The 19,628-nt window shown below is 43.0% G+C and overlaps 1 protein-coding gene across 1 annotated transcript in view; it reads right to left on the reverse strand.

Annotated features, from left to right (window-relative positions):
• Window positions 1–9,848: 9,848 nt before the first annotated feature.
• LOC146287186 (disks large-associated protein 2-like) overlaps window positions 9,849–19,628 on the reverse strand; it is a 53,365-nt gene continuing 43,585 nt past the window's right edge. The window contains exons 7-13 of the mRNA XM_084699746.1: window positions 17,037–17,093; window positions 14,541–14,905; window positions 13,198–13,283; window positions 12,483–12,889; window positions 11,994–12,085; window positions 10,302–10,454; window positions 9,849–10,064 (exon numbers count right to left, since the gene is read on the reverse strand). Of these exons, the coding sequence (XP_084555872.1) occupies window positions 9,849–10,064; window positions 10,302–10,454; window positions 11,994–12,085; window positions 12,483–12,889; window positions 13,198–13,283; window positions 14,541–14,905; window positions 17,037–17,093 (1,376 nt within the window). The remainder of the gene's footprint in view (window positions 10,065–10,301; window positions 10,455–11,993; window positions 12,086–12,482; window positions 12,890–13,197; window positions 13,284–14,540; window positions 14,906–17,036; window positions 17,094–19,628) is intronic.

Here is a 19,628-nt window from a genome sequence, read left to right on the forward strand (position 1 = left end):
GCCTTCATGCCATGGCATTGGTTGATGTAATCACAAAAATTGTGAACAATCAGTGTGCGTGTGTTCATGGGTCTTCATGTTCCTCAAGGCCATCCTCCCTTGTATCCTTGGAAACCACTCAAAACTCTCAAACACAGAGCTTCACCTCAACCTTCAGCCCTCGCTTCCTTTGGCCTGACCACATGCTGTACTACCTCATACTTTACCATACATTAGCTCATAGCGGCTTGAAGGGATTGTACATTGTCACTGTAGCAAGGCCGTAATCATAATATATACATGGGGGGACACATCCCCCACCAATATTCAAATTTGGTAAAAATTTCCCCCCCAATATATTCATATAAAAATATAAATGTGCTACGCTACGACAGGCAACCACACACACTGTGTAATGTGTTCCCCCCAATGTTGACTCCATGGCTACGGCCTTGCACTGTAGACACTAAGACTGTGTGAAATATAAGATAATGGCACAGCACACGAGACAATATTTGCCCACCAAACATAATGCAAACACTGTTCAAGTTTAATTTCTGACCGAAGTTGGATATCCCTTACCCAAGAGCTCAATACTGAAGAGTCAGACACTGTACAGAGTGTGTCATGCGAAAAGGGTGTGCAGCTTTCCATAGTGAAATATGTCTCTGTCTCCCAGCACACTCTCAAGGGGTGGGCTGTGACACAGACAGGGAGTGGGGTTGGTAAACTCTGAGTATTGACTCTGTGGGTTACACAACGCTTTCAACATTTAAATCACAGTAAATGTCAACGAAATAGGAACTCAAAGGATTACTTAGGATATTGTGTTTGTTAAAAGACACTAGAGGCGGGCCGAGGAGGAGGAAGCAGAGTTGCAACCACGGTGGTCTGTGGACAAACCCAACTGGCCGCCACAGAATCTTGGCCTTGACAATGTTTAACTGTTAAAGGAATACTCCACCCAAATCCTGGTTTGAGACTACAGGTATGCAAACTTTCAAAGTGCATGCACTTGGATGGTGATAGGTGCATTCCCACAGCAGACATCTTGTCAGATATGTAAAGCATTGAAGTTGCCGTGAAGTTAGCTGGCATATATGCAAATGTTCAGCCTTTACTTTAAAAAGGAAATGGAACCAATTTCTAAAATGTAATTATTTCTGTTCTGAGAAGTCTTCTCAGAAGATAAATATTTCCATTTTTATCTTGGCACCTAATGAAACAATGGTAACCTTCAGAATTAAAGGAACAATGAAGATGAAAGAATTTTGCACAAACACCGTGAAAGATGAATAGACTGTCTGCGTCAACTCACACTTACAGGAAAGAACTAATGATGTAATTATGGTTTTTATATTTTTTTGTTGTTTGCGAAATTTGGTGTTGAGTAGTAGGCTACCCATCTACAGGGAATATTTAAAATATATGTCACTAGTAAGGTGCCACTAAAACAATGGACCCTTTGTGTCACTGTCACAAAAGTACATTGCTGGGATTAATGTTCTACAAAGGAATGAAATTCCACTGTCACTTTGTCGTGGCCAATGTATTGGATGTTGCATCGCTGTGTAGTGATGTTATGTGTGTTCAAGTGACAGAGTTACACAATGGTTCTTTTGCCGTGGGTAGAGAGCCGAAGGCCACACAGCTGTATACCCATGGTAAAGCAGTGAGCAGAAGGGATCTGGCTGCAGAGAGGTGAAGCAGACAAACATACAGCATTCCATTCCATCAGACTTCATCCACTAGAGGTTACTCAGCTGCTGTGGAAATCAATGCCAGGACATTCTCTCCATATCCCTCAGAAGAGACCCAAGGATGCCTAATTTTATATATATATATATATATATATATATATATATATATATATATATATATATATATATTAGATGTATTTTTATTTGGCTCTATTTATATCTATTTTTCATTTGTCAGTTTTTTGGGTGGTTGAACCCCAGTTGGAGCAGAACCAGCTCATGCAAATCCATGGAACTGTGGGTCTGCCATTGTAATGTTGGTCAGAAACAGAGCAGAGCTCATCCCCCTTCCTGAGCTTGGCTAGCTTGGCCTCTAATCTCTGTCCTGCACCTCCCCATTCAGACTGACAAGAGATGTTGTCTATTTTGATCTAACCATTTATTGGGGCAGTTATTTGTAGTTCTTTCCATGTTGAAGAAGTAATTTGGGGCAAAGTAGTATTGCTACTTTCAGTCTATGTTCTCAATCTGCTGTGGACAAAGCTCAGTTCCCAGCCTCAGAGTAAGTAACTTGAACAAACAGATAAAACAAAACACAAGTGCTGTGCCAAGAGAGACCACATTGTTTGTGTTCTGGGTGAGGTAAGTATAGGCTTAAAACCGCGAATAAAAAAGTGCACAACTTCTGCTCACACAGTTACTAGCAGGAATTGCTATGAAAATCAAATCAGCTATGAAATCAGACTGAAAATGAAATGGATCCATGGAGGATTGAGGGAAGGATCTCAGTTGTTCCAGATCACACAGTTGGACTGCTGAGCACCAAGATACTCTTGGAAATACTTGGTTTAAGCCTCCCTTACAAATCTCCACCCAACAGCTTAACTGTCCACACCATTTATCTGCATGTGTTAGAATGGAAAGCATTGTTACTGTAGGGGTTACAGTTAGTCTTTCCAAACCAGGAGCAGTGGTCTTATAATATTGTATCCCTCGCCAATTTAACATGGGAGACCTGCTTCCACTGGATACAGCTCTGTGTATTCATCCCTTAGACCACAAGGTCCTTTCAACCTTCTGTGATGACATCACACGTCTGGCTCCTGCACATTGGTTGTCTCGCACTGAGCCCAGCCGATTCTGTCAGTCCCAGCAGAGCCATTCTCTGGATGTATGGCAGGCCAGGCAGCAAGGGCAGCTCTATGGCCACCACCAAGCCATGTAGTCTGAGTGTCAATCAGACCACATGGCTCACATAGACCTCCATCTCACTACTCTCATCCAGAGGACACCCATCAGTCCCGCAGTGGAGGAAAAGTGTTTGAGACACTGGAGGTCAGGTATATACTCAGCACATGCAGGAGTCAAGCTTACAGGTGCATTGTTTTTAAGTTTGTAAACTTAAATACATAAAGCATACTTTAAAGTGTCAATGTTCAGCCATAGTGAGATGAATCATCTCTTTCAAACTACTGAAGTTGACGGCATCTAAGCCCACACAGTAGGCTGGTGTACTGGCAGGACAGCATCTGCAGTACTGTCCTCTGCATCTGTTGCAAAAATCAAACCTCTGGAGCTGCTATCTTAGAGCACAGCTGTGGTCCTTTCCCCTGCCCGATAGATAAGGAGACTTATTTAAGAACTATCTCCGATCTTCTCCGTCTGTGTCAGACTGAAGGGGGGTTGACACATGGACGCGGGTGTTAGCTGAAGGAAACACATCTAGTATCCAAGTAGGCTTTAGTGTTTTGTTTGTTATTTCTGTAAAGAGAGTTTAGATTTATGTGATTTTGTACCCCACATTACAACTATTTTAAAAACTTTAAGACAATCTATCCAGTGTATTCATTATTTCAGTCAACTGTTGTACTGTAAACGTGATGCATTCACAGTAAGCTGCATTGAGTACATTTTACATCTGAATATGAGCTAAAATGTTATCAGTTGTGACTGTTTAATTCTATTCTATCTCTTTATTCATTGTCTGTTTATTCATAGTCTCACAAAGGCCTTTCAGAAACAGGAAGGCAGTGGTATGCCCTTTACTTGTTACCAAGGAGATCTGGCAGGCTGGCCTGTAGTCTTTCAGGCAGGTTATTTTCAGAACTAACTTTTATCATGCTTATCCAACCTCCAGAGGACAAAGAAAAGGGCAAATAGTTAAGGATGTATGGTTAGACATAGAGCAGCTAGCAGATGTACCATTTTGTGACACACACACAAAAAACTACAAAGAAAACCTAAATGGTCTTTTCTTTCTCTGACGGCTCCCTCATTTGGTCAGTAATTGTTACTGGACTTAATCACTGGAAAGACAACTGTCCTCGATATGACATAAACCAAGATGGATACTGAGTTATTTTCGTCCAAAAAGTTTAATTTGCAGAACTATTTACAACAGATGGTCATCAGCAATACTTAATTTAAGGAGGCAGATTGATAAGTTATGGCAAAATACTGAAGCACATTGATACAGCAGGAAAATAATAAAATTATATAAATAATTCAAAACTTGTCAAAAAAACTTGTATTAAAAAGAAAGGTTTACAATTTAGTTGTCAGAAAAACAATAGTATAACTTAAAATTGTATATAGTAACTAAATATGCAAATGAGTCCTATGAATACAAATCGCTTTGTAGAATGCTGCAATACTCAACAGCAGAGAAACATCAAATAATACATTCATTTTCACTATCCTGCATGCTATCTTAGGACCTTATAAAATAACAAGAAAAAATCTGAACAACAAAAACATGGTCAAGAGCGGAAAATAGTTCCATTTAAATTAGGCATATATTTATATATTTATATATGTATATTTCTGTACAAATAATGAATATTTGGCATCATATTCATCCTCATTATTGATATGATATCTAACAACGCAAAATTGTTCAAGATAAACATCTATACGGTATTTTTTCTTTCATGTCACATTCCGTAATTCATGAGGCCATTTAGATCTTCTACCCATAGCCACAACACATTTGACATTTCTCCACCAAAGGTAAACAAGTAGTGAGAGCCCTCTCCCCTCACAAAGCACTGGATGTGAGGGAACAGAGCACAGATACAGGGTCTCTTCCCTGGGAGGCCTGCATTGGCTTCTGAAGGCAAACAGCGCAATGACAGTGAATGTGCACGATGCAAGCGCACACATACCCTGAATTTCACGTAGGCCTGGAACTGGGAAACAAGAACAGGTAAACTGGAACTAGGAAACACTATTGAAGGAGAATGTACTCTACTAAATACTGTCATTGATTTGTTATGTGTGTACAGTAGAGTAAGCAGGTTGGTGGTCAATGAGGAAGGCCATACAGAAGATGTATTTGGCAGGATTCAGGGTTTGTGTGAATCCTACAGTGCACTGTGAATAGACTAGATGAAGCTTATTGCTAGAGGGGCGCAGTGTGCTCTCAGTTCATGACCTTTACAATACGAAGCAGCTCAGAATGTTACTCACTTACTACTGGGATGCTGTTTCATCTTTTTGTATGCCCTATTAGTAACTCTCCTGGACCCGAAAGTTGAAATGGACACCTGGTCCAGTTATGGTGCAATGTTAGCTCCATCATTGATGGAGAGAAAAGGAAAAAGAGAGGGAAAGTAGAGAGTGAGAGTGCAAAAGAGGGTAGTTAAAGTTCAAATTAAAAACTCTAGCAAAGTTTAAAACTTTTCACATGGAACTATGTAGATGTGTAGTCAAGGTTCCTCAAGGTCCTTGTTTGATTAGAGGGGGAAAAAAAATTGCAACAAAGTAATATCTGTAAATTTTGATATAATCCAGGAGTGAGGTCATTTTCATTTCAGCACCTAAACTGACCTCTCTGAATAGGATTTCAGGACACCTAAAAGGAATCTTAGAATACAAGATAGCATATTTAGGAATTGTTTCGGAAATGTAGCCCTGTTTAAAAATACTTTCACTTTTAAAGGGCAAAGGAGTAACATTACATCTAAAATACATGATACACTGCAATTTGTTATTCTAAATGCGACACTGAAGTTGTGAAAAACAGAATTGTGTGGAAATCTTCGACTGGAAACAGTTCCTCTATATGGTTCCTGGCCGCCCTGTCCGGTATGTGCGAATGCCAAAAGTAGGGGCAATGTGAAACAGTCTGGGAACTTCTGAAAATACCCACAAAAATACCAAAATGACACTCAAACTCAGGTATGAGCAATTAGACCCCTTTTCCATCCCATAAAATGTACTGTAGGTGACAACTAATGCATTAGTTAGGGTTCAGGTACCCTAACCCTAACCCACAACTGGTTGGCTGAATGAAAAGATAGCTTCAGTACTCAGACCTGCCTAAAATACATGGTTATGTGCAGCCCATAAGAGGTGCTGCTGCATAGGACATAGGCATGACAAAGTGCTCTGGTTGGACTTGGGTACAAATATCCCCTATCCTCCTATACACTGAACCATGAGGTAAATAGCTGTTTGTTCACCTGCCTGTTGTATGAAACACTATTGCACTTTTGAGCAGGTCAAGTTTTGTCAGTCTCTAGTTTCTATCAGTGATATTCTCAGAGTAATGTGATGAGATTATGTGGCAAAGAAGAATCGGGTGATATCGAACAATGACATTGAATGTCTGGTGAGGTGTTTTTCTCCATAGGCCACATACACACCCACATTCACCCACGCCCATATGCACGCACACTCACGCACACACACACGCACACCCACGCGCATGTGCGCATGCACACATACATGTACGCACACACACATATGCACACACCTAGTTTCCCTTATGACCTAATGACTGAACTTTAGTTTGGAATAGTAATCAATCTTCCTTCTACATCATCAAGGGGTCATCTCAAAACCTTTCAATTCATAATAACTTTAATTATTATTATTATTAAAAATAACTTGTTCTCCATAACATATTAAATTTACGATCCAGTCCTACCAAGTGTTTCATTTGTGCTGTGGTTATACAATGGAGTTCACCCAAAATAATCAAATCAAGATTATACAATGCTTTTAAAACAAGTCAAGCACCTCATCACTACCAGCCCTTTGTAATGGTGTCATCAATCAAATCAGACAGCCTGTGGGAACCAAACACTTCAAGATACACTGCACACTGTCCTAACTTATCAACTTCACATATTTATTCCCAAGTCCCACTGTGTATGAGTCAGATTTTAAGGCACCTAAGGATTCTTTCATCAATTACGTTGTTGCCAAATGTTTGGCCCCTCTCCCCACAAAAAAAACACACATGACACAAACCAATGAAACATTGAACATTTCTGGGGTTTATCGCTCTCATGTTGTCACGTTCAAATTTAACAATCATTAAAGATGCAGAACAAGAAAACCGTTTATATGAGGGTTGTAATATGACAAAGCCCTGTAAACTACTCAGAATATTTTTTTAAATGCTTACCCCTAATATTGTTTTTATATCAACTTTTATATTTTGTACCATCTGTATGTGAAGTAACTGCACTGCACATTACTTCACAAGCAGCAGTCGTGAACCCTGTGGTTTTGAATGTACCCCTCTGATGGTGAATGCCCAGAAATAATACACCAGGTCCAAAAGACATTGCCACAGTGCGTCCTGGGAGCAGAAACTGTAGAGATGACATAATTTGTCTTTAAGACTTTGCAGTTCCTAAGTCGTATCCAGCTAGTTTCCATTTACTATATTTTCCAGCTAAATGTCTCTCACTGCCATGTATGCATGATGTTTATTACTAAAACCAAACATGTAACAAAATACTATTAGACTCGTAGACAGCACCTAGACATCTTATTCAATATATATTTTTTTGCATTGTTAGGGACTCTACATTCATGAGTGTTTTTGCTTTGAGGTGTGTTTAAGGCCGTCTGGTAAAGTAAGGGTTTCATAGCGAACACAGCATCACCACACAAAATGAATGCACCCAAACTACCGAAGCAGGAAGTGATTTCTAAAAAGACCACCTGTATCATTTCTGTAAATTGTCTGACAATTTAAAACACTGGTTAATGTTCTTCCTCAGACAGCATCTCCTCTAGTCAACAAAGACACCGCATGATACTTTGTCAGCTCAACAACCTTCCTATGACTTGAACAGGCCACTATTCCTCACCAGATAACAAGTGTAGTACTACAAATCATGGGCAACAATGTTCTACAATGAATCACCTACTTGATGTCAAATGGGGTTTTGCCCAAATCATCTGTGGATTTGTATATGGACATGAAATGAAATTGAACACAGCTATCAGTTTCTTAGACTAGTTGGTATAGTGTTAATGGGTAGGTACAGTACTGGATATTGAGCCAATCAGCTCTTTGCCTGGATGAGGGCCAAGTTTTGTCTTCAGTTTAAAGTTGGTGGAATGTCAGAGTGACGTCATAGCAACGCCAGTAAAACATCAATACAACCTTACTCTGTGGGTGGTCCAGTAGTCCAGCTTTGAGACGGTAGAAACACATTACTGTCAGATATTAAAATAACATTTCCTATACTTCACTCTTTCTATAACATTTAGGAAAAAAAGGAAAACATTTAGCTTTTGCTTTTTTTTGTTGCTTTTTTTTTGTTGTTGCTCAAGTTACAATCCACCACAAGTTCTGAAGAGATAAAATGGGCACCATGTTAGTAAATCTCTATTTAAAAAGTCCTGGAGTGTGTGTGCACATAGGACTGGGTAAAGGACAATAGTTTTAGAGTAAAAAGCAGCACCATTTACTAGTAACTGAATAGTGTTAAAGTGTCTTTTGCACCTGTCTGTCTTAGACTGCTTTAGTAGTTCCAAAACAGACGTAAAATACTTTACTATTATGTGCCAGATATGCATGTGGTCCCTACATATTGTCTTATTTTCTATGTACATGTAGTAGGATATAACCTCTACAACCAACGTAACACAATTGTAGCTAAACTAAGAGTTGGATTTTGGTCTCTGGGTGTAAAATATATGTTTTTTCAATGTCGTCTTTACAATCACAAACTGTAATGTAGAATATAACAGAATGCGACGATGGGCTGTCTGCATATGGAATACTCTAGGTGAATGTTAGTCATGTTTATAAATACTTCATATCTGTCCTTGCAATTCAACTGCAACAATATCAAGTGAGCGTCATATACTACATTTCCCTTGGAAATACAAACATGAATGTTATTTAAGGTTCAAAACTGCATTCTATCACAATTCATCTATTCAGACTCAATAAACACTTCCTCTTTATGTGACCTTTTTGCGATGGACTGCAACGGTAAATTAAACAGTACAATTTGAAAACATGTTACCATAACATGCTGAACAACTGCATGTCAGTCTTTTTGCTCAGATCTCATTTCACAGCAACCTTAGTCTATGGCTGCCGCCAGCCCAGTAAGAACTGGGGAGTGTGAGTGTGCCCCAGGGCTAACGATGGATCCCACCAGGAGGCTGCTGTGTAACAACATCACATGTGATCACTCCACCACCCCCCAACAGCAACACATATCCTTTTAGCAGTTGTCTATCACCCTCCCTCCATTCGCCCCCCCCCCCTCCCCCGTGTCCCCCCCTTTAACTGTCAAACTCTTAGGGCTGTCTGTCTATCACCACAGTGAGTCATCACCTCAGTGCTAACACGGTGGTTGCCTCTACACAAGGTGCTTCAGCCCAAGACCACTGTTGCTGGTGAGATTCTTTAGAAAAAGTTGCACTTTGTGATTCCCTTTGAACATGGTGGGGAAACAGAATAACACAGATTAACCCTTACTAACCCAGAGGCTCACCAATGATGATGAAAACAAAGCTCTTCAGGGTGATTGCAGCAAAAACCAAACCACAAAAACAACTGTAATCTATACCTAAATTAATTTGATTGAAAGATTCTAGTTATGTTAAAGGGGAAAGGAGTGGCAGCTCGTTGGCATGGTGACAGACACCCTCTGCGTCATTGGGAGGGTCCAACCATAGAACGGCGAGGAATGGACAAAACTGCGAGCAGGGAGTGACAGAGAGAGAACTGAAAGATGCTGGCACAGATGGGTGGAGGCAGATGGGTGGAGGCAGATGGGTGGAGGCAGATGGGTGAGGCCACTGGCTGAGGGCCGGTGTTGAGGGAGGGTCACTTTGGGGAGCACATTTGAGGGGAAAACGTGGTGTGTGTGTGTGTGTGTGGGGGGGGGGGGGATATATCCTCGGACCTCAAAGGCGGGTCTGGGCCTCGGGGATGTAGATCTCGATGCTGTCCGCCCTCTCTGTGGCTGAGTTCTGTCTGAAGGAGGCGGCACGCTTGGCCGCCATCAGACGTCGGCGGGCCTCCTGCCGCTGGCGGTCCTGGAGGTCCAGGGAGCGCTCCCGCATCACGCCGCCACGCCCCTTAGGGGGCCTCTTTGGCAGGGGCGGCGGCCACTTCTTCTCCTGCGAGAGAGGGAGGAGGAGGGAAGAGCCCGGATGAACTGAGCTAACTGGTGTTCTTCACTCTGCCAGAGTGCCACAGCAACATGTTGGTCACTTGGGTATCATGAAACACTCTTTTTGTTATCCTCTTTGCGTTAGCAGACACAAACAGACAGTTTGAGTGGTAGAGGGAGAAGAGAGGGATGAGTGCAGGGGATACCAGTAGGGGCCCCAGGTGCATATCTCACTGCCACCCACCTGCTTCTCCGGACTCTCCACCGGTCGCCACTCATTGCTCTTGATCTGCTGCAGCTCGTCAAATTTGGCAGTGACGTCGTCAATGGAAAGCTGCAACAAGTCCCAGAATCCAGCCAGATCCTGAGATGTGGGTCTGGGCATGGCGCTGGGGTCCTAGAAAGGGGGGTGGAGGGTGGGGGGAGGCAGAGAACAACAGGTGCGTTGGTGTCTATCTAATTCTCCTGAAGCTTAGATAGTAGCAGGCGGGTCTTTTTTAGTTTCAATATAATATGGTTAGACTGATGTAAGAAGCCTTAAAAAAAAAAGTCTTGTTTTAGCCTAGACTGCCATTACAATCCCACACCCACCATTGCAACAGTTGTATTATACAGAACAACCACTAGATGTCATTATTTACCAGTTCAAGGCATGAATGTCTCACTTTGCACCATGCAGACTGATCCATAGGAGGACAGTACAGTTACTGCCATTCCTCCTCTCTCCGCTAGGTGTCTGAGTGTTGCTCGATCACTTAGACACGTTTGAGAGCTCAGAGCAATCTAAGCCCTGTCACAGTAAGTGTGGGACTTCATCCATCATTCCATTATCTCCAAGGAGAAGGAAGAGAGAGCCCACGGCCACAGAAAGGAGAGCAAAACAGCAGCTTCAAGGTATCATACTCAACAGACGGGTGGCGCACGCTATGGAGAGAGAGAAGCCTCAACAAGCACGCTCCTTTAACTTTATGCCTTTCGCCGAAAAAGGAAATTGCTGTGTAAGCATGTGAATGACACTGTGTGAAGAGACACTTTCACACTCGCTCTCTCTCTCTCTCTCTCTCTCTCTCTCTCTCTCTCTCTCTCTCTCTCTCTCTCTCTCTCTCTCGCTTTATTTCTCTACTGTATCTCTCTTCCCTACCCTGTTTGTCTATCTCTCTCTTTCACACACACACACACATACACACCGATCAAACATTATCAGTTCCTCTTAAACAAGGGTGTAGAGACTTTAGGATCTCACCCATATGTCATGAATAGCCCCTCTTACCCCATACAGCTTCCTCTACAGGGTAACTAGTGTTAGATCTTCTGAAAACGTGAAAATGTCCCAGCTGCCCGTGAAGTGAATTATGGAAGGCAGTCAGAAGCCCACGTCCTATTGCAGTTGTTGTCTGGCCGCATTAAAGGACAGTGAGAGCGCAGGAGTTCTGCTTCTTATTGTAATTCCCATCCTGCTCAGTGATGGGGGTCAATACAGGCACAAGGCTTGTATCCAGATCGATTCTGACTGACACGTTGTGAAACACGTTACAGCTGAATCTGGTCCACTAGTTTGTTTCTGCAGAGTTGGAAACTTCTTAACTGGTTCAAACCAAGGAGACTTTTTTGGGAGTTAGGAGGTTCTGGATTTCGTTAAAAAAAGTTACAGTTACAGTTAGCAGTTTACTGCTCATTCAGCAGACGCTCCTATTGACAGTAAGTACAGGGACATTCCCCAAGAGGCAAGTAAGGTGAAGTGCCTTGCCCAAGGACACAATGTAATTTAGCATGGCCAGGAATCAAACCGGCAAACTTCTGATTAATAGCCCGATTCCCTAACCGCTCAGCCATCTGACTTCCTGAAAGTTACATAGCATGTCAAGTATTTTTTCACAAACACACACACACACACACACAAATGCACAGCTTACTAAGGTTTGTGCCGGACACTTACCAGATTTTGCTGACACAGCCAGTAGAACTGCTGGAATTTTTGAGACATGAGAAGTTGTGCACTGCCCACTGCACTTCTGATTGTACCTAGGACTGGATGATATACACACACACAGACATATACACATGCACAAACACATCACTCCTGACTCAAATATTGGCACACTCGAATGAATCACTGATCTAATAAATCATGAATGATTTGAATGTTGCATAAAGCTTGTCCAGCATCCGGAGCATGGACTGATGAGACTAACATGGAACAAACAATCATTATCATCAACCACAACAAACATGCTTATTAGTTATATTGGGCTATTACATCCACATACGAGAATTAGGGTTTACAAATCTAATTGTTTTTACTCATTTAAAATGTAACAATTCTTGGAAAATGGATCAGTCAATGGATTAGGAAGTGACATTCACCCTAAGAGCAGCCCCTACTTAGTACACTAGTACATGTCTTTACCCGGCAGTGGACACTCACTCTCCTCCGACAGGTCGTGCTCCTCTGCCTCCCTCTCCATATCTTTGCACCATCCCTCCAATCTCTTGGTCTCGTTGTGGAGCAGCTGCATGAACCAACTCCCGTCCCTGCGAAGGGGGGACACTCTGCCTGCCTCTGCCCCCTCCAGGCTGGGCTCCCCCAGCCACGACTCAGGTTGGGGGCTGGGGGGCCCGCTGGAGGGCCGGTAGTCCTCCCGGTAGCTGAACAGGCCCTGGGTGCGCACGGTGCGCACGGCCCCATACTGTGTGGGTGTGCTGGGCTCCGAGTGGCGCTGGAAGCCCCCACCAAACTGCAGGCCCTTGTCCTCCATGGTGGGGAAGCCCTCCAGCTCCATGTCCGCCTGCACGGCCGTGGTCACGCTGTTGGAGCGCTTGAACCTACCGTGTCTGAGAGACACAAATGAAAGCACATATCGACGTAGAAACACACACACGGACACACGCACACACAGACAAACACACAGAGATGGACACACACACAGAAACACACACAAATGGACACCACAGGGACACACCCACACAGAAAAATGAGAAGACAAACGCATTTGAAATGCAACACACATACATGGACCATCTACAAAACCCAACATTTGGCTGTAAAGACAACAGTTGCTGTTTCACAACCTGGTAAGCAGTAGGTGAGTGGTGTGGTGTGTGTGTGTGTGTGTGGTCTGGTGCGTGTGTGGGTCACCTACCGCTTCTCATCCTCCACCTGTATCCCTACAGAATGGTACTGAGGAAGACCTTTACTCTCTGACTCAGAGTCTGTTGCAGTTTCCACCTAATGAGAATTAGAGAGAGAGAGAGAGAGAGAGAGAGAGAGAGAGAGAGAGAGAGAGAGAGAGAGAGAGAGAGAGAGAGAGAGAGAGAGAGAGAGAGAGAGAGGAAATGGGAGTGTGTACATTATTGGATGGAGATGGGGTAAAGCCCTTCAGGTGTTTGTCATGAGAGTGGTTGATCCCCAGTAAAAGGCCACCCCACCCTGGTTGGGATGTGTTATGGGGCGCCCCCTCCCCATTTCTCTAGGCATGGTTTACTTCATCAACAGTACAACACCACCCCTAGGCATGGTTTACTTCATCAACAGTACAACACCACCCCTAGGCATGGTTTACTTCATCAACAGTACAACACCACCCCTAGGGCATGGTTTGAATTTGTGCTGCTGTGAGGATTTTCCTTTCATGGTTGTAATGGGATGGTAGTTACAATGTTTGGACTCATTTGAATTATGAAGTGGTACTATGTCCCAGGCGACTAACATTTAGGAGCGGTCATACCAGGTGAGGAATGTTTGGTCATGTTGTTGATGATGATGGTATGGTTGAAGATGAGGATGATGATGAACTTCTTTCTAGTCATCCTTTATACTGTGTAGTTGAAAAGGAAAGAAAAGTAATCTAAAAATGTACAATATATATATATATATATTTCCTGTATATAACAACGCAACGGGAAGTGCAATACAACATTTGAACCAACGGAAACCTAAACAATTAATTATTATTATATTATTATGACATAATGACTTTTCCCTCATTAGGTTGATTTGTTACCTGTGTAAAAGAGATAACACAATCACTCCACTCATCTATTAATAAACACGGGGAAAATATTTTCATTTAAGGCTATTTCTCACTATTAGTCATGAGTAGGTAAGGTGGCCTGGCTGTGAGTTCCATTAAACTGCCAGCCTGTTTCTGGCTCCCTGGGTAGCCTGATGGCTGAAGTACTGTGCAGTCATCAATCCTGATTGGCTAGGGCTACTGCAGGTCAATCCTGATTGGTTAGGGCCACTACAGGTCAGCTTGAGATGGTTTCTTCACAGCAGACTTTGTTTAATGAATATGAGTGTGTGTGTGTGTGTGTGTGAAAGCGAATGTGTGCATGTGTGAGGGTGATGTCTGAATACTTACTTCCGTGAGTGAGTATATGTGTGTGTGTGACCGTCTCTGGCCATGTATGCTTGCCTCTGTAGTTTGGTGTAGCCACATGTTCCTACGTTTCAGTCTGTCTGTGCCCGTCGGCTGTGTGTTACCTGTATGCCAATGGAGGAGCGTGGCGTCTTGAGGTATTCCTCCGCCTTGGAAACCAGTACCGCCTTGTCACAAGTCTGCACGGAGATGTGGCTGCCCGTAGAGGCGTGGCGCTTGCTCGCCGCCACCGTCTCCATGGCGAGCGTGACAGCCTTGGCGCTGTCTAGGCTGTCAGTGGAGTTGTAGGCGCTCCGGGCCGGCCCGTCCCCAGCCCACAGGACGCTGGCCCGCGGGTGCCTCCCCTCGTGGTAGGCATCCTGGGTGGACTCTGTGCTGCTCTGCGCCGTCACCGAGATGACCGGCTTGGTGGTGGCCCTGGGCGGCACGGGTGGGGGGGTCTTGGTGTAGCCGGGGGCGTATGTCACCTCTGGGGTGGGGGGAGGGGGTGGGGGGGGCAGAAACAGACAGCAGAGATTTGAGACTCAGAATGTGGAACCCGGAGGAAAGACAAGGGTCAGTGGGAGGCTCGCGCCTGCCCGCGCTTCTGGGCGCATGCTCCACGCGTCACGGCTTTTCATCGCTTAGTGACGAGAGACAACGTGAAAAGACGCAGAAAGGACAAAGGACCAATTAGGACACAGCCACGGACACTCAGGGAATCTCACTGAGCTGGACTTTTGGCTGACACCCACGGCAGCTTCCTGGCTAACAAGCCCCTCTGTTTACACCTGCATCTGAGCAGCGGGCTGCAACAGACTTCTTTCAAGTGCAAATGAAAATCTAATGCTAATCCATCCATATGGGCAGGCCTCTGAACTGCCTGGGCTGAGGAGAGAAGCCAGAGGGAGGGCAGGCAGGAACAGCTTTGGCAGAACACTGGGTCACATTTGATTTAAACACTATTGAAATTCTCACCTGTTGATCGTATGTTCACACTCGAACGATCAAGAATCTTGTCACAGATTGCCAAGTGCATCTCTTCTAATGTTGAACTACTGAACATTTATCTTCTTGAGGTTCTCACCAAAGGATAAAAGATAATCAAAGTTACAGTGCACTGCATAAGGCAGACACAATTGCCATGGACAGAAACCTGTTTATGGTGCTGTAGTCACAGAGTCAAGAACAAGCTATGTGGTCCCCACCAAGCAACACTAGAGAGGACAGGAGAGGACACCAAGCTTCAGGTGTAGGGGAGGGAGACTGGTGCACCCAACATCATTTCAGAACACTGTTATGAAACTGATGAGATGAGTCACCGAGCACAAAAGATAGTGATTCACCAGCATTTACAAAAATAGACATGATACCAAAAATGTTGTGTAAGTGAGCATCACCACCGTCATGATGCACAAGCATTCACTCATTCATTTGATTCCTTCACTCCCTCTGCCTTTCAGCCCACACACTGCTTACCTGTTCATCCATTATTCCAAAACATTGAATATATTTGGGGATAATCATACTCGTCCAGAGTTGCCTCACACAGGTTGCCACACACGTACACCCAAACACTGTAATCCACTGGTAAAAACTCTGTCCAACCCTCTTCAATAAACTAGAAATTGTTTGATGAAAGAAGGAATCAGCCAACTTGAGAGATTGAACCCGAACATCATCCTCCCTTTAAATCCTCTCAACAAAAAAACACAACAAACTACAAAGCTAATGAGCTATTTATTGTCAAGAAACTCCATCAGAAACGAATGCAACTCCACATATTGCCTGTGTGGATCTGACTTAATTCCAAACTTTAAAAGGCTGCAGTCTTTTAGCCAGACACAGTGGGTGGATACCAAATTGAATATGACATGGTGACTCAGGCAGCATGCATCATGTCTTATTTTCATTGGTACATTTCGATGCTGCACTTCTTGTATCTCAACTTGGAGGCTGTTTTAGCTTTCTAATCAGAACACAGTGTGTGTACGGTACTCTACATATTTCCTACCTGTTCAACAGTTTGTGTTTGGGAATATGTACCGCATGTATAAATATTTCTGTGTGTGTGCATGTGTAAATATGTGTGCCTGCATGAGCACTTACGTGTGTGTGTGTGTGTGTGTGTGTGCATCGCCTTCTGAATTCAGTAAATGTGCATGGACTCAGGTCAGGTCACCTGAGGTCAGGGAGGCTATGCAGGGTCTATGGTGAGGAGCAGTGTCTCTGTGTGGCCTCTACACACACACACACACACACACACATCTTTAACACTGTTCTACCACATTTGATTCTTCATTTTCTACTTAATGTTTTCCTTTATTATTTTTTGTTTCATTATTGTTGTTTGTATTTTATTTTGTACTGAGGCCACCATCAAAATGCAAGAATAAAAAAAAAAAAAAAAAATGCCCAAGCCTTTTAAACAGTGATTTTGCAATGTGGAGAGCCTGGATGAAACACAACAGATAGTGAGAAGCTTAAGGACCTTAATCCACCGATAATACTCAACGACAATATCTAGCTGTTTGATGGCTTGACTAGGAAGCCAGTTTTAAATGTGTGTGTGGGTATATGTGTGCGTCTGGGGGGTTTACATTTGAGACCGATTTTTTTACCTGGAGGGGGCTGGGCCCGGTCGACACTGCAGGACGTAGGGAGACGAAACTGGATCCCTGGAAAGAGCAGGCGACACCCGTTAGCATGGGGAGGTGGAGGGAGAGGAGAGCCTCGTGCACACATACAGCACTGCCACCTCACTGTACCTACCATGCCGCACGCCAACACTTGCAGGGGATCACATTCCAGAGAGAGTCACAGACATACATTTCAGAGGACATACAGGCCAGGTGCATTTCTCTCGCGTGCGCGCGCGCCCTGATTATGACCCTTCAGTCATGTCAGTCAATCATGGACAGAAGACAGTGACGTCAACAGTTAAATGCGAGATCTTAAAGGCGAGGGGATGGTCCCCAGGGTTTACCCTGGGCAGTGTCGCCCATCAGAATCATAAGGCTTAACAGGATCATCATTGTGACTGTTCAGAGAGCAGCTCGATGGTAAACAGGTACTGTACATTAAGACTTAAGCAGTGACGTTGGTAGGGGATGAGGACATAGAGAGAGCCATGCCCTGTCATCCAGGCCTTATCAGCTCTGTCTTGATTAGAAACAACATACATACACACATAATGACAGAAATCATATCAGAAATCATATCATAGCCAAAAACAACTTAATTAGTAAAGAGGCTAGGTTTTAAATCAGATTTGTTTGTGTTTATGTTCAAAATTGACAAAGCGGCTATGTGAATTTCAGAGTAGAATAATTGTAATAGTTTAGAAAAACACAACCCTTATAAGTGAGGCAGGTAACATAAATGAACTAATAACAGATTAAGAAAATCAATTAAATTACTAAATGAAATAAGCTCTAATAAAAATAATAAGTAAAGTTATAATTTTTTGAGAAGTGACTATACGTGTAGAAGAGTTGGCAAATAAGGTGAGGAAAACAAGAGAAAGAGGACAGACAAAACAACATTCAAACATTGAATTAACCAACCAATAAACTAGCCTGCCTAGATAAACGTGAGAGTGGACCGAGACGAACTGTCAAGAAGCTGCAGTTGTTTCTCAGTACGTAGATCTGAAGAGGGGCACGGGGTTCAGAAGGCAGTGAGACAGACTAAATTAGACAGATTGTAGTGAGAGGACAAAGACAGAGTACCTCATTCACAGCACAGAGAGACAGGGACATCAGAGCCTCTCAGTTGTCTCCTCTGTCTACTCATCAGTCTCCTATTTCTGTGGCTTTTTCATTGACAGATACAATTGGTACAACATGGAAATACGAAAGCTAGTCCACTCTTAGGCCACAACGTGCTGGGTTCCCTTATCTTAAGTTTGCTCACAGAATTTTGACATTTTTGAACATCAAAACTGTATGGGCATAAAGACACATTATACTTCTAACCAAAGGTCATAAAATGTGTTTTGATGAAATAGTTATGTTTTTCTGTAGATACTACTTCATCAAATAAGGCCAAACTTTACAGTTATGAAGATCCATTGCTTTTTCCATACGAATGTAAACTTCTTAGTTATAAAAACAAAAGGTACGAATGAGAATGACCTTGTGTTATCTAAATAGACTTAAACACACTTTTTGTGTGATCGTTTTTTTTATAAAGTAGAATTTATGGTACAATGAACTTCAGGTAAAGTGTCACCTTATATCATTTGTTTTTCAGTTGGTCATTGTTCTGTCACTCGCTTTCTCTGCATCACGTCACTGCTCATCTCATTTGATTGGTCTCCCTGTGTTCAAGAGAACACCACTGTCACTGCCCTGACACTCCTCTCCACTGGACTCCCTCCATCTCTGCGGCCCCCGTCACAGCTGTGCACTTTGATTGGCCCTAAGGCTGGAGAGCCGGCTAGCTCTCAGGTTAGGATGGCGTGGCTTGATGACATGGTATGAGTGACTGGCCCAATGGGCCAGAGGGCGGTAGATAGCATGAGTGGTGTCCTGTGGATTGGCTACCTGATCCTATTTAAAATGACCAGTTGTAAATAGATGGGGCACCATATAAGTTATTAAAGTGAATCAGTTAAAAGCCTTCAATATTGATCTGGATAAACATAAGTGTAGATACATATATCTATCTATATCTATCTATCTATCTATCTATCTATCTGTATCTATCTATCTATATCTATATATCTATATAAACTGTACACACATCTTAGCTAACTTAGTTTTTTTGCCCCCCAGTGTTCCAAATAAGTAGCCTAGAGTCATAGAGCAAGGCCTATCATGTTAATTATCTACAACATAATAGGTGATTTAGTTATTGTGAGCTAGAGGATGAATGATTGAAAGAGTGGAATAATTCATGGATGGTTTGGCAAAGGACAAACAACAAGAGAGTGAAGTCTGTGATGTACCAGCAGATGCAACACATGCTGGTTTCAGTGTTGGTACAATAATCCTCTTTCAGGATACACATACATATATACATACAGTGGTGATGCCCTCATGGATGCACAAGTGAATTAATCACAGGTAAAACAAACCTTTACAAATCAATAGCAAGAGGTATTTGAACTCCAGTACATCCTCTAGTTCATTATACCTGCCTGCATTCTACTGTACTGTATGCTTCATAAAACCTAGAATCTTTGATTGATGCACTGTTAATGCACTTCA

Source organism: Hypomesus nipponensis, chromosome 6 (genome assembly GCF_054491055.1).
Source record: "Hypomesus nipponensis isolate SF chromosome 6, ASM5449105v1, whole genome shotgun sequence".
NCBI lineage: Eukaryota > Metazoa > Chordata > Actinopteri > Osmeriformes > Osmeridae > Hypomesus > Hypomesus nipponensis.